General features: G+C 45.7%; 1 protein-coding gene across 2 annotated transcripts in view; it reads left to right on the top strand.

Annotated features, from left to right (window-relative positions):
* Positions 1-15,570, top strand: part of LOC135913909 (protein zer-1 homolog) — a 201,627-nt gene that overhangs the window by 142,946 nt on the left and 43,111 nt on the right. For both annotated transcript variants that reach the window (XM_065446597.1, XM_065446596.1), the window contains exons 15-16: positions 5,140-5,207; positions 8,364-8,561. In XM_065446597.1, coding sequence (XP_065302669.1) covers positions 5,140-5,207; positions 8,364-8,561 — 266 coding nt within the window. The remainder of the gene's footprint in view (positions 1-5,139; positions 5,208-8,363; positions 8,562-15,570) is intronic.

The following is a 15,570-nucleotide window of genomic DNA, read 5'->3' as shown; positions in this document are numbered from 1 at the left end:
TGTCTTTGTCTATTTAATAAGTAAAGAATGTATCACACGATCTTTAGAACTATATCAGTTCGGAACCAGCAAACCAGTGCATGCCACTGATATGAAAAATGTAAAGGCCATGAAATTAACAAGTTGAGGACAAATATGTTAATGAAACTTTGTCATTCAAAACCTTGTTTACATTTTTTACATATGCAACGGCCAGTGAAAAATCACAATGACGCTGTCATTTATTCCAATGTATTATGCAGGAGCAGCTGTCACTGGTCGTGCATCGGGAGTAATTGCACCGAATTTACTGTCCCAATAGAGAGCACGTATATACAGCCGTTCTGCAAAATATACTAGGGCGAGTCGAATGAAAATGAGCCAATGCGAATATATGACAAATGGGGTACTTTATTTAGCAGCAGTCTCCATAAGCATTTAGACATTTGTCCCATTGACTAACAAGCCTGGTGATTCCAGTCTCATAAAACTGCTTGGGTTGCTGCTTCAAAAAATCTGCAACTGACTCTTTCACGTCATCGTCCGACACAAATCTGTTTCCCTTGAGCTGTTTTTTTCATTTGTCCCAAAATGTGGAAGTCGCAAGGCGATAGGTCTCAGCTGTATGGCGGATGTTGCGGAGTTTCCCACTTGAGCTTTACCCGTTTTGTAATAACCACATCAGCCACGTGGGGACGGGTATTGTCGTGGAACAATTAAAAATTAAATTATGGGGTTTTACGTGCCAAAACCACTTTCTGATTATGAGGCACGCCTTAGTGGAAGACTCTGGAAATTTCGGCCACCTGGGGTTCTTTAACATGCACCTAAATCTAAGTACATGGGCGTTCTCGCATTTCGCTCGCGTCAAAACGCGGCCGCCGTGGCCGGGATTCGATTCCGCAACCTCGTGCTCAGCAGCCCAACACCATAGTCAATTTTCCACATCGTTTGTTCTTGATTGCAAAACGCAGCCAATCAGGCGTTTCACATCATCGGAAACGATTGATAGTGTCTCTGGCTTTAGCAAATTTTATCAGTAATGGCCCCTGACGAACGAAAAAAAAAAGTCAACACCTTTCCGGCGGAAATGACGGCCTTTGCTTTCTTGGGGGGTGGTGAATTCGAATGTTTTCATTGTAAGCTTTGCCGTCGTGTTTCAGTCTCGTAGTAGTGGCACCATGGTTTGTCCCCGGTGACAATTGTAGACAAAAAGTCGTCACCCTCATTGTGATACCAGATCAGATGAGTCAAGGCAGCGCAGAACCTTCTTCTGGTGGTGGTTCAAAATCTTAGGCATCCATTGCGCACACAAGAGCCGATAACCGAGATTTTCATGAATTATGGTGTGAACCTAACCGTGACTGATGTTCACAAGCTCTGCCAGTTCATCTATCCTTATCCTCCGTTCTTGTCTCATCAGCTCATGAACCTGCGCAATTTGGTTGGGGGTGAATGCACGATAATTTTGGCCCGGTCTTGGATGGTCTTTGCAACTTTCACGTCCTTTTTTCAACCGTTTGCTCCAACGCTTCACAGTGGCCAACGAAATGCAATGTTCAATGTACACGGCAGCCATACGGCGACTAATTTCTTTTTAGGGAAACACCGTCAGCTGTCAAAAACCTCATGGCACTACGCTGCTCAACTTCTGAAGCGTCCATTACGTCACGCAACCACGTTCGACCCAGTGTGGTCTTTACGCTCATGAAGCAACTAGCGCCATCTTGTGACGCGCTGCGCCTACTCGGCTATTATTCTCCGGTGCGCGGGTCGGGCAGGACGCGCTGCGCGGTAATGGCGGCAGATACGAACTTACGGAGGTAAACATCGCCTCGTCTCGACATCGTTCGTTTCAGGGAACTAAGCAACGCAAATGTTACGATTATTCGGCGCGGAAAACGCCGAAATTTTGATTGTTATATCCGATATGCGGTGAATTACCTATCGTTATAAATGTTTTTTTTTCCCCATAGACCTAATGCATAAAATGACACTCTCATGTCGACCCATCGTTATAACCGATATATCGTTATATGTGGTATCGTTATAAGTGGACTGCACTGTACTACTGGCGCGGCATGTACAATTTTGTACACAAGTTTGTTCGGTGCTGTCTTGACTGTCAACGCCGCAAATCGCCGCCTTTACGCCCGTCTGGTGCCTTGCAGCCGCTCCTGTGCCCTGCCACGCCCTTCAATCGCGTTGGCATCGACCTATACGGCCCGCTTCCTATGACGCCAGACGGCAGTCGGTGGATCGTAGTTGCTGTTGACCATCTGACACGCTACACCGAAACTGCCGCTTTACAGCGCGGGATGTAGCCTCTTTCATCCTACATTGCTTCGTGCTTCGACACGGCGCACCTCGAGAACTCCTCAGCGATTGAGGTCGTGCCTTCCTCGCCGAAGTCGTCGAAAATTTGCTTTCGAAATGCCACATTATTCATCGGACAAGCACGACATACCATCCACAGACTAACGGGCTCACAGAGCAATTTAACCGCACACTTAGTGATATGCTCTCTATGTACGTGGCATGTGATCATGGTAACTGGGACCGCATCCTTCCATTCATCACGTTCGCGTACAACACCGCGATCCAGGCCACTACGGGATTTTCACCTTTCTTCCTCCTGTATGGCCGCGAGCCTACACATACCATTGACACACTCCTTCCATACCGTTCTGACGCCTCCGAGTGTCTACCTGTGTCCGACGTCGCCTGACAAGCCGCAGAATGCCGCCAGCTAGCGTGCTCCTTTACGGCAGAGCAACAGCAGCGCCAGAAAGAAAACCGCATCGACACGCTTCCAAACACCACCTACACTCCAGGTGTTCTTGTGTGGTTGTCGGTCCCTTTCCAAATGCCAGGGCTTTCCTCGAAACTCGTCCCAAGATTCGAAGGGCCTTACCGAGTCTTGGAGCAAACATTCCCGGTGAATTTTCTGATTGAGCCCCTGTCACCACCTGAAGACTTGCGCCGGCATAGGCGTGACATTGTCCACATCTCGCGTCTCAAGCCCTACCACGACCCTCTGCCTCCCGATTCTTAAGGCGCCAGGATGGCTCTTTTTGTCCGGGGGGAGAGTGTGAAGAAGAAGACGCGCCTCGCGGCACAGCCGCATCACCAACGCGCGGCTCGTTTCGGCTCGCGCTGTTGATTGCTGGCGTCCGCTTGGACAGTGCTTCGGGCTGCCTCGCCGTTCCCGGTCGCTGTGCCTTCACATTAGGCGCCGCCAATAAACCTGTTCTCAACAGCATTTATTTAGTATGAACATGCCGAGCTCATTCTACGTTGTCACCACTGTTAGCCTCGCCCCTATAGCCCACACCACACATACGCTTGTGGATGTGCGCAAGCTCGCGTCCGCACGCCCATGCATGCGCAGACAGTATGGCATCGCACGCGTCGAAGCACGGCACAATCTCGGTGAACATCTCTCCGTAATTGCTCCCTTCCTTATCACTGTCATCTCCTTGTTGCGGCACGCTCAAAAGTGTCTCCTGTTGCTCCTTCCAAGGGAGAGAGAGATAAACAACTCTATTTGCCACTGCAGGGTTGGAAAATAGGGTAGGTAGGCCTAGTGTGGCGCCCAGGTGGGGGCGACGTCTTGGGCCCACGAGACGAGTGCCAGTTGTGCTTTCTTGTCTGCTCTTGTCAGCAGCTGGTTCCAACCCTCCTCGGAGGGAGCTGGCAGTAATGACTGTGGGGGAGGGTTACCCTCACATCCCTTCCAACGAAGGACGTTTTTCTCATCGATGCTGAAGTCCCGCCTGGCCTACTATGCCTCTGCAGTTAGCACAACTTTTCAGTTGAAAGCGGCACTATAGTCTGCCATTACGATGACGCCATACCGCATGCCGATACCACCAATACTGCCGATACCATAGAACCAGCTCCGATACGACACAGGTCAAAGCGACAACATTGCTCATGTAATACAGTTGGCTACTGGCCCAGGTAGTAGCGGCTGTGATACTGTTTCTAGATGGCGCTAGCTATGGACCATATTTATCATTTTCAGTTACAAAGTGGCGCATTTTTTAAAAACCTCGAATCTAAGCCGACCCTAGAGTTTTGTGTATGATTATTTGGAAAAAACTATTGGCCTAGATTCAAACAGATACTGTACAGGGTGTTTCAGTGAACACTTTCAAAAATTCTTAAAGGTTGCCTGTAGCAGATAGCACAATTCTAATTCATGAGATGTTCTACTCGAAGCGGCAGACACTATTTGCAAAAAAAAAATTAAATGCATAATCAACTAATTAACAAATATTCACTAATTAGCTTTTAAACTGATTACCTTATGGTCTATATTGCAATTCAAAAATTCTAGCCATGGAGTTCAGAAGGGAGATACACTTGGAACCAATTATTAGGATGACACTAGTTTCGAGATAGAAATTCCCGAACTTTGCGGAGAAATGCATTGGTGTTCCAGTTACTTTTCTGCTTCAATGCATAAAACAACATTTTGTTTAGAAAGTTGACCTTTAGAAATATTCGAAAAGTATTCGAAAAATATTCGTATTTGCCAATAGTGACTACTTGATTCAAAGACCAAATCAAGTAGGACACTATTCGATTCGTTAGTCAAAAGTTCTGAATATTTGCACACCCCTACATACGAGGGAACAAGGGAACAATTTGAGGGAACTGAGCAAGCTAGTCTCAGTATTCCCAAGCACCGGTGTGCCACGTTTCTTGTCTCGGAGACCGTGCATGGACTTCTGGGCAGCACCACTAGACGGCGCAGCGTGTCCAGAAAGGAGCACAAGGGAGGAGCTTGGTTGCTGCATGATGTTTTTCTAAGCGTTCGCCATGTTCTGGTGTGCCATACATTTCAGAGACCAACCGCAGGCTTCGCGGTGGCGGTGCTAGATGGTGCCAAGTGTTCTTAGGGAAGCGCGAAGAGGAATCTAGCTGCAGTTACAGGCCTCATCCATAACTTGTTTTGACTGTGGCAGTGCATTTTGCAGTTATGTCGATTCATTGCTGGCCACATTACTGTTGACAGTCATTGTGAGATGGGTACTGCCAAATTTCTTGGTCCAAAGTTGACTCTTAGCTGTTGAAAGTGGGCAGTGTGACATTTGAAGATTTTTGTGGCTAAGCATGTGTCAGGGAGTTGAATGGCTTTGTCTTGCTGTGCAGGGCAACGTGGCTGAAGTGCGGGAGCTCAGGCCACGGCTCATGCATGATGAGTACCTGCTTGTGTTCAGGTAGGTGAGCTCTTGCAGGAACCCTGGAATATAGCTTGATTTTGTGACACATGTGCATGACGGGCATGTGCCTAATGTGTTGCAAAAGAACACTACAAATTCAGTAATGCATTCAGTGTTTCGGGTCTCAGATTTAGTACACTCTGTGCCAGTATGAAAGGGAATTGCCTGATCTTTGTCCAAATTGAAACTCTTGCTAATGTGCTAGTTAAAACATTGCTCACAGCTATTTGCTGTACTGGATGCTTCACTTAAGTTCAACCAAGCTTGAAAAAAAAAAAAGCAGTACATCTTAGGCAAATGATACTCAAGTAACTCAGTACTATGGACAAAATGCTATCAGTATCACTTGCCTAAAGGCCACTTCACATGCTGTGATCAGGACGAAAAAAGAATGGTGCAGTCGCACTTGTTGCTCATGCTGCACTCTCTAAACACTTTCAAGATATGTACACTATTACTGCTATAGTCCTTACTGCACAACACTTGTTGCAGTCTACAGGAGTGAAGAATTCTGCTGCAGGAGAACCGTGGTTGTTGTGTACACAACCCGATTCTTTAGCAAATGCCTTGAGATCATTGCTGCACATTAGTTTCCAGTCATGAACTAACCATGCACCTCACCTTAAACGGCTTGTAAATTTGTTGTCTTTATTTTGACAGAGCAATTTTTTGGTCAACCTCACCAATATGTCATTCCTTTCAAACAGTGTGTGTTACTGTTATATTGCACTTACTCCATCAACAAGCACTAAACTCTGCTACGTGCCTTTGGCGATGGGCTGTTCCTTTGTTTCATTACTACAATAATTTTCATGGTGCACCAAATACAATTACTTCTCCTTTATTACTGCTCAACAAGCTTCTCAGTTGAAATGACGTTCAATAGTTAACGGTATTAGTGGTATAAAATAAGATAAATGAGCCTTTTGTTGTAAACGTAATCCCCACACAACCTTTATATTCCCCTTTGTGTGGAAATTCCAAATATTAAATTCCAAATATTCAATATTCGATTCAATACTTGAAGCTAGTTATTTTAGAATATTCATATTCTATCAATAAAAAAATTCCACCAGTATTCGGGCACTCCTATTTGTGCTCCATCAAAAAAAATGGCTGGGCTAAGCATGTGCGTTCAGTGCTGTTCACACGTTGTGGGGATGCGCGACTCTCACACGTCCCCTGAAATTTCTTTTCCGGCACGGTGCGTCTCCTGTAATTCGGCTTTGCCGCGTGGCCTGGCGCCTGCGGCGGTCGGAGTGGTTGAGGCGCAGTATGAGAGAGGGCGCGAGTGTTGCGCTGCTAACGCCGCTGACAGGCGGGGTTACTTGGGCGCCGAAAGACAAGGCACTTCTTCTTTGGTTTGGGACAGCAAGCAGTGCGGACATGCCATGCCGCGCGTGCGCCGATTCATGCTTCTGCGAGACCGTCTCGCATGGCCGCCTTCGAACGCGCCACTGTTCGCGTGACCGTACGCGCGAACGACCAGGCGTTGTGATCCAGCATGAGGCGAACATATTTGCTCGTTATCCGGTCGCGGTGAGTCGGACTTCTAGATTTGTTGCGCGCCCATCGGCATGTTTTGTAGGTAGCAACTCGGCTAGTAGGCATTGATCTTTGAAAGGTGCAATAAATGCCCTTGTGATTGTTTGCACTAGTGTGTTGTTGTTCCTTTGTCCCAAGAGCACGGATGTGAGAACCCCACAATCCATACACCAAGGTATTTGTATTCTTTTACCCAAGGCATTTCCTGGCCCTGTACTGATACTCTCGGTTCACTGTTTTCATTGAATACCATAAAACCAGATTTTTTAATGCTAGATTTCAATCCTAAATTCTCACCATCCTGCCCACAAATATTAGCCACACGTTGCGTATCACTTTCCGTGTTAGCAAGCAACACAATGTCATCCGCATAAAACAAACCTGGAAGCTGTTGCTCTACTACTGTGCCCACCTGTTTGTATGAGAGCTTGTACGTAATATTGACTTCTTCTAGCACCCTTTCCGTCTTCACCATGTACATCATAAACAGCAGCGGTGATAAACGGCACCCCTGTCTCAGTCCCTTGGTGATAACTTTCCTCTCACTGCTCATATCTTCCCATTTAAAGGACCCCTCACCAGGTCTGGCCATTTTGAGCTGACAAGCACAGAGCATAGATTGCGTGATAATGATTGTGTCAACCAATACTGCTGCTTTTCCTGCGGGCAGGAAAGTGTTAAAAAAATCCTTTAACTCTAAAGCCCAGGCTGTAGTTTTCCTACCTGTTTGTACAAGTATTGCCAAGGACAAAAGCTACTCGTCCACACTGCCGTTTCCATTGCTTTGCTCATTGTGAATGAGGCACGTGCGTCTGCTCGTTCAACTGCCTAATGCTGAGTTTGGGCATTGCTGCTTGTTATTTTGTAGTTTACATTTGCCTAGCTGTCATGCTTTGGGAGAGTATTATTGAGTACTCTAATTTACTTTACAGCTAGAAAAACTGTCTTTCTCAAAATGTGCTTTGTTATTAAACTTTTTTTGCCGAGTGCAAGAGATAAACTGTCCGTTTAATATCTGCTTAGTGGAAAGGACACTAAGTGGGAAACGTTGACAAGTTAAAAAAAAAGTGGAATTTTGTGCAGTTTTCCAGAAAAGAAATTGAGTGAAGTATTAGGTTTGTGCACGTCTATCACCAAGTAAGCGCATTTCAAGTGTTAAAGCCATGGATAATAGAGCTTCTGACTAAGGCAAGCATGTGGAGTTTTCAGTAGATAGTCTTTGTGAACTAACTATTGGCTGGTCTAGATTTGCGTAATTGTGGAGGAGGAGAGAGCTTCATATTGGACTCGTTGGCTTGCTGAACTTCATTAATCTGAAACTTATGTGGTAGTGCTTAAGGATGGTGAAGAAAACTTTTTTAAAATCACCTGTGCCATGTGCTACTGCCTCTGCAATAGCCTTCTATTGCCCAATGTCCAATGCAAACAATGTCCTTGTGATTGTTTGCACTACTGTGTTGTCGTTCCTTTGTCCCAAGAGCACAGGTGTGAGAACCCCACAACGTGCACATGGAAAACCTGATTAATACTGTTCCGTTTGTTTGTAGCATGCTCATTATTCCTCTGGTTGATGGACCATCCAACTGATGCAGTCACTGTTGGTTGCAGTGAACTGCTGGACAGTGAAAGTGATGGCATCGAGGTGAGCTACAATGCAGCCGGCATCCTGGCACACATCCTATCAGATGGGGCTGAGAGCTGGGACCAGGCTGCCATCCAGGCTGTCTCACGTGGCCAAGTGCTGGTGCGCATGCGGCGGGCCATTGACCGCTGGGCACTGGTCACCAAGCGCAACATCAACTACCGGTCAGTTTTTCTTAGGATTTCTGTACGGCGCTGGCAGCTAATCATGAATAGGTAAATGAAAGAGAAGAAACGACAACTTTGCCGCTGGTAGGAGGTGAGCCCACAACCTCCACATGGCACGTGCGATGCTCTACCAATTGAGCTACAGTTGCAGCTCTCTCCCTGGCCACTTTGTTAGGTAATTGTGCGTGGGCATACTAAATCTAGCCCTGGGAATGCTAGTCAGTGCCATCCGTGGGTGATGATGGTGCGGTTGCAGAAAATTGCCACTGTAACCCAATTGGTAGAGCATTACATGTGTCATGGTGTGGATTCTGCTCTCACGGGCGGCAAGTTGTCTTTTCTTCTACTTTTATTTCCCTTTTCATATTATTATTGCAATAGCAATCATATGGACACTTCAAGCGCATTTATTCTATCGCCGTCGCCATGAGGTTTAGTATAAATTCCAAGGGTGATAATCATCGCCACGTGCCGTACGCTGTATGTGCGAGGGGAGCTGACAATTGGTGCTCAATCTCGTTCGCACGAAAGAGGCAAAAGCAGAGAGGAAGCGTGCAGCCTTCCGTCACGTGTGAGACACCCAACATTGTGAGGTACCGGGGCAGGGGAGGGCGGGGGAGGTGGCGTTCTGCTCTGGCTACAACTGTGCATGTGGCAGCTGTGCGCGGTCGTGCAGCCGTATCTTGAGAGCAATCTGCATTGTGAGCAGAGTCTAGGTGCATCGATGGCTCGTAGCTTTGTGTGTGCTGTGTGTTCTCGGTGCTCACTTTGCGTTGAAGTGATAGACAGCACGAAGGTCACTTCGCTTGCTGCTGTTGTCACATTTCTTTGCGCCAGCGTTTTGACTGCCAGTTTTTGCAGTGATCGAGTGAGATGTGTTTATGTTTGCTTGTGCACACGGGACACCATGCTTGTTAATTTACTTAGTATACCCATGTTTGCAAGTTTATACGGCCAATAAAGCTACTTTCCTTACTTTCTATAGCTGTCCACTAATTTGCTATCGCAATCGATGCTTCGCCTTTCGGGTGAAACTGTGACTTTTTCTATGCAGTCATTCAATCACTTCATTTTCCTTGAGGTATGTCACCATCTCAGAGAAAAAATTTTAAAGTTTAGGGACAAACCTGCCATTACACTTTTATCTTCTAAAGCCTATGTAGTTCTAACCTTTCAGGTAATTGAATTATGAAAACTATAAGAACATTTTTTATATTGCTTAAAAAGTGCTGAAATGAGTTGTGTCAACCATCATAACTATGAAATGGTAGGTGCAAAACAAATGCCACTTGGCAAGTATGTAATGGAGATAATAAACTGTGCAACCAACCACCATGATAGCCATATCTTGAAGTGAAAGTGCATTATCATCAAAAGACTGAAAAATATAAATTGTGGCAGATTTTTTTTCCAGAACAATTGCCCATAGTACAAAAAGTCACCCCTCAGTTTTTGGTTATTCTGCCACACTGAACAGCTCAACGTATAAAGAAACAGCATGCACAATTTCATGCAAAAATATTTACAGTTGAACCCCATTATAAGAGGCATGGATATAACAGACAATCAGGTATAATGGACACTATTTGCCCACATGGTTGGCCGCCCTATCTCTCCCGTTAATTGGACCTCTTTTGTAGCAGGCACTGGATTATAGAAGACAATTCGTAGTAATGGACAAGTTGTCCATGAATTTTGGTCAATAACCTCACTTGTAATAGACATTCTAACCTTACTTGCGGTGCCGTCCGCCACTGACTGCGGTTATGTCCATTGTGGAAGCAAAAGGAAGTGACACACGTGTGCGTAGTGGATCATTCAGAAAAAAAAAAAAAGCAACAATTAAAGGCCACTGCAATGGGAATGCTTCACAGAGAAGCACTTCAAGCTTACCGCTAAGGGTACGAGCACAACCACGCGTGCAGGCACTTCAGCGAGCTAAGAATCAGCAGAAAGTGGTGCAATAGCCAAGTCAGAACCAGAAGAAGCCGGTTGTTGTTATGGACGATGACAGTCCAAGCTACAAATCTCAAAGACTATGCTTTTATAAATAGTCTATTTTACCCTTCATTTTCACTATTTATACATCCCTATACATTTTTTTTTACTTAGTTTTGTTATAATGTCTTAGTTTTGCTTAGGCTTTGCTGGGCAAGCCGCAGGTGACTCTATCAACCCTGTCCACAATATATAGCCAAATCGCCATTGCCATTGCCCTTCTGTTCCAATTTTTTTTCTTTCTCCATGTGCTGTTGTCTTTATTCACTGTCATTGCGTGGCTGCGTGGCAGGATCCTCATTAAGCAGCTTAACGAGGATCCTGCACGACAAGGGGAAGCTACGGGATGTCTTCGAAAGTTTGCGACTCGGGCCCCAGAGGAAGCATCTGCGACAAGGCGACCACGAAGAGCTAGAGAAGTGTCTCGTGTTATGGCTTAGGAGAGCCCGGAGCCAGAAGATTCCCATCAACAGACCACTAATCCGTGCCAAGGCAGAAGAGTTTGTCCTTCAACTCGGGGTAACAGACTTCTTGTGCAGTGAGGGCTAGCTGACAAGGTTTAAAGACAGAAACGGCCTCGTTTTTTGCACCATTGCAGGAGAAGCCGCAGCAGCTGATGCGACATCGTTTCGCAAATGGCGCGCAGGGCGGCTTCCGGAGATTATGCGTCAATTCAAGAACGATGACATCTACAACTTAGACGAAACCGCGCTTTTTTTAAGCTCCTGACAACGAAATCGATGGCTTTCAAAGGCGAGAAATGCCCAGGTGGCAAACTGAGCAAAGAAAGACTGACTCTTCTTGTAGGAGTGAACATGTCGGGCAGCGACAAGTTGAAGCTGCCCGTGATTGAGAAATCGAAAAAACCTCGCTGTTTTAGGGCATAACTAATATGCCCGTGACTTACGAGTCAAACTCAAAAGCTTGGATGACGCAAGCCCTCTTCAACAAATGGCTGCACACGGAGGATGCGCGGTTTTCGGGGCATAAGAAAAAAGTACTTTTCCTTGTTGATAACTGCCCTGGACATGGGACTGTAACAGGACTGAAGTCGAGTCAATTGGAGTTTCTCCCGGCCAACATTACGGCACTGTTGCAGCCCATGGATCAGGGAGTTATTCAAGCCCTGAAAGCCCGCTTCCGCTAGGGTCTCCTGCAGACGATGCTGGTGCGTATGAACCAGACTAAGGAGTACAAGGTGGACATCCTTGGCGCCATTCATCTTATTGCTGATGTCTGGAGGCAGCTGACTGCTAATACTATAGCAAATTGCTTTAGGCACGCGGGATTTTTTTCGAGTGACCAGGCATCTGACTAGCAGGATTTGCCTGAATGTGACGGTGAAGATGCCCTTGAGAGGCAGGAGGTAGTAGAGCAGTGTGCTTTAAAGGAAATCCATCTGGACTTTGATGAGTACGTGCACATCGATGGCGATGTGACTTGCCCTGAAAACACGGTGGAGAGCATTGTTGCTGAGGTGTGTGATAAAGAAGAAAGTGAGCCAGAAGAGGAATCCGAAGAGGTAGCTACCGTGCAGCCTACCACACTTCAAGGAGCGGAATCAGCTGTGCAGTATCTCAAAATTTTTTTTCTGAAGGAACCAGGATCCGAAATGTTTGTCCAAAGCTTAAGTGCCATGGAAAAAACAATCCTAAAGATGCAGTCCAAGGACTCAAACAAAGCAAAATTGGTGCATTTTTTAGTGCACAGTGACTAATCGTTGCCAAATAAACTTTGTGAGTGCTGTACCAAAACCTTTTGCAGTTTTCTTCTTTTCTGAAAAACTTATCAGGTACATTCACCTTCTAGTGCTTAGAGTTCCATAAAATGGTATTAAGAGTGCACGCACATAAATCTGCACTTTTGCACATCTCTCTCAGTAAACGGAACTCCTGTTAAATGGAACAAATTTTTTCGGTCCCTTGGAGTTCCATTTATTGAGTCTACTGTACAGAAGGAGGTACCAAGGTTTATTCACCGTGAATGGGACCTGCATGGGACCTCTGATGCCTTGAGTGTTGTGCTGCCGTCGCCACCTGATGGCAGGAATACTGGGGTGCACAAGGAAGTAGCCTCCTCTTCTTTGGCTGCGGGAACACAGGCATGCGCAGACGAACCGCATGCCCTTGACGAGGCGCTCTGCGGGATCGTTCTGCGGTTGCCTTCTCATTTGCTCGTATGCGCCTCCGTTTGCAAGACTTCGCCTGTGAATGACTTGTCCTGCATGGGGGGAACGTATTCGCCCTATATCCTGTCATGGTGAGCCAGACTTCCTTGATACGTCAGTGCCCATCGGCATGTTCCATTTTTTTGTAACTCATCTAGCTAGCATTTGCGCATAAAAGGTGCGAAAAATTCCTTCTGGTTTGTTTCCACTGCTGTGTTGCCGTTCTTTAGTCCGAGGAGCTTGATTGAGCAAATGGCCCAAATGGCGCCCAACTTAGAGCCTGAACCCATGGCCCTGAGATTAAGTCTCTCATGCTCTACCGGCTGAGATGGCCACTTGTCCCAAGAGCGCAATAAGATACCACGTGGGCATGCATTATGCTCACTCTAGTTCCGTGTGCAGAATTTCTTTAGTTTAAGGCCCAAACAATGAAACGTTCCTTTCCTTCGAGCGCTTCCTAACCTTACGTGAGGCCTCCTTACACCGAAAGACCGATGGAGGAAGCAAGCGTACTCTGAAAGCTCCCTTCACCTTTCCTCGTGTAAGGAGCGGTTGCCGCATGCCTGGATTCGAGATTGTCTCTTAAAATCTTTACGCGAACACCATTATTCTATTAAAAAATGTTGTATCGTTGCACAATCTTTAAATTGAACAGCTAATATAAAGAAGCGTGGACGCATTCTTCTAGTTTTGTTTACTAAAGTTTAAAAAAGTAGCGCATTACAGTACAAAACTTGATGAGCTCCATCAACGCTGGCACACCGGCGTCGCGCGACGCCTAGCAACGCTTTCATGCCGCATGCGTGACCGAAACGAGTATGCCTGGCAAGATGTACCGTGCTCGCGCTTTTCCACAGGTGGGCGACAGCGCGCATGCGCAAGCAAACGTCACGTGGTTAAGCAGTGAGGTGAAGCGCTCGTTCTGGGTCAGGAGTGACGTAAGGACGCATGAAGGTAGCTTTGGAGCTACCTTATGCTGAGGAAGCACCAAGGAAGCCTTCACCGAGGGCCCCTCAGTAAGGAAGCTTTCAGAGTGACATAAGGTAGCCTTACCGCAATGAAGGTTTCCTTACTGAAGTAAGGAAGATTTCATTGTTTGGCCTTAAATATTATTACACACAGGGTTCCAAGAGGGGATGTGCCCATCAGAATAACATTTTTGTTTCTTGGCACAGACTGTGGAAATTGGATGCATAGACTACAAGTCATTCTAAAAAGAAATCTGAATTTTCTCTAAGTTACCTCCATTGGTTGTTTTATAATGTTTTTAACAAGTTCCCTGCTTGTGGAAAGCTTGGCACCGTGTTGAAACATGCTAGAGGGCTGGTACCAGTTGGTACGGGGACAAGGTTGGGGCAACCTTAAACAGTGTCTGCTTGGAGCTCAAACCAGATGGACCATCGTGGAAAGATGAGATGATGTAAAACAAATAACAGCAGTTTAATACAGCATTGTAGGTGAGCAGTGCACTCCAAGAGAAAAAATGTGCAGAAATGTTTGGCGTACGTGCTCCTGCATGCAAGTGCAGAGAAGATTGTACGTGGTGTCTCGCTGTCCTTCTTACACCCTACACCATTAGGACAACCTCATTGTCTCTTGCTCCCTGGCAGAGGGCCTTGTCAGCACACTGGTCAGCCTGCACAAAGGAATACAGAGAGAAACCACTCCCTGGCGTAGAGGTGGTGGATGAAGGACACAGGAGAGTAGGATTTGCACTGGTGCATAATCCCTTCACACACACCCGACGGGCAAGTCTTTTCATGTCCACGACCATTACGATTAGACTTGACGTGTCTCAGGCGCTTGGTATCTGTACCATTCATCGCCGCACACAATGAACCATAACAAGGCCGAAACTAATTTGTTTTCTCAAATGTCATGTTCACATAAAAACAATTAGATTTTGTTCTAACAAACCCTTTGATGGAGTCAGATTTTCTTTTTCCCAAGAAATGCATTGCTAGCCAGGTTCATATATTTTTATTGCAGTTTTGAATTCTTCAAACTGACTTATTTCAAGAAAAGTAATTTTTAGAGGAAAATAAAATGCCAAAGAATTTTTTAATTTGTGCAGTATAATATATAATTTATTCCTCAAATAAATGGATAAACTAGCATATTTAATAATTTACTTACAATAGCAATATTCACACAACTTTCTGTTATTTAAGTAGGTTTGATACAACTAGTGCCAATTTTTTGTAATGTTGCATTTAATTTTCCATTCTTGCAATGTGTCAAGTCAAAAGTCAAGACTGTGGCAAGCGGTCTCTGAGCCACGTCCAAGCCAATGATAGACAAGAATGGAAGACTAAGTGGATCATTAAAGAATATAAATGCAAACGCACGGCATTAGCAAAAGGGACACACACCATGTGAGCACCCAAAAGCAGACTCAATGATTGCACACCCATCAGAAAAGTGAAGCAAGAGAGAAACTTGCAGTACTGAATGGTTCATTCGCTAGACAAGATACAATTTTTCCGCCTTTAAACAAAGCGATCGCACATCTTGGGAGAACCATGCAGCAGGTGACTATCGCGTGGTAACACTTTAAAAGATTAGAAACAAGATATACTAAGCAAGATTTTGCGACACCCATGACTTTTAACGACAGTGCTGTATCTAAAGCATGCAAGTGCGGCCATGAGCACATGGCAGTAAACTACTCCATGGCCACAACAGTGGCTGCCACCATAGCATGAAACAATAAATTAGCTCTGGCAGAAGTTGAAGGACGGCAGCACAAAAATAAGTATTTAGGATTCACGGGAGGTTGCAGCACTTGGGAGCAAGCCTAGGCAGCACTTCATTTGAAAAAGGCACATCTTTTCAAATGCC

This window comes from Dermacentor albipictus, unplaced genomic scaffold (genome assembly GCF_038994185.2).
Source record: "Dermacentor albipictus isolate Rhodes 1998 colony unplaced genomic scaffold, USDA_Dalb.pri_finalv2 scaffold_46, whole genome shotgun sequence".
Taxonomy (NCBI): Eukaryota; Metazoa; Arthropoda; class Arachnida; order Ixodida; family Ixodidae; genus Dermacentor; species Dermacentor albipictus.
Note: the sequence above shows the minus strand (reverse complement) of the source record. Positions and strands in the feature narration are given on the sequence as shown.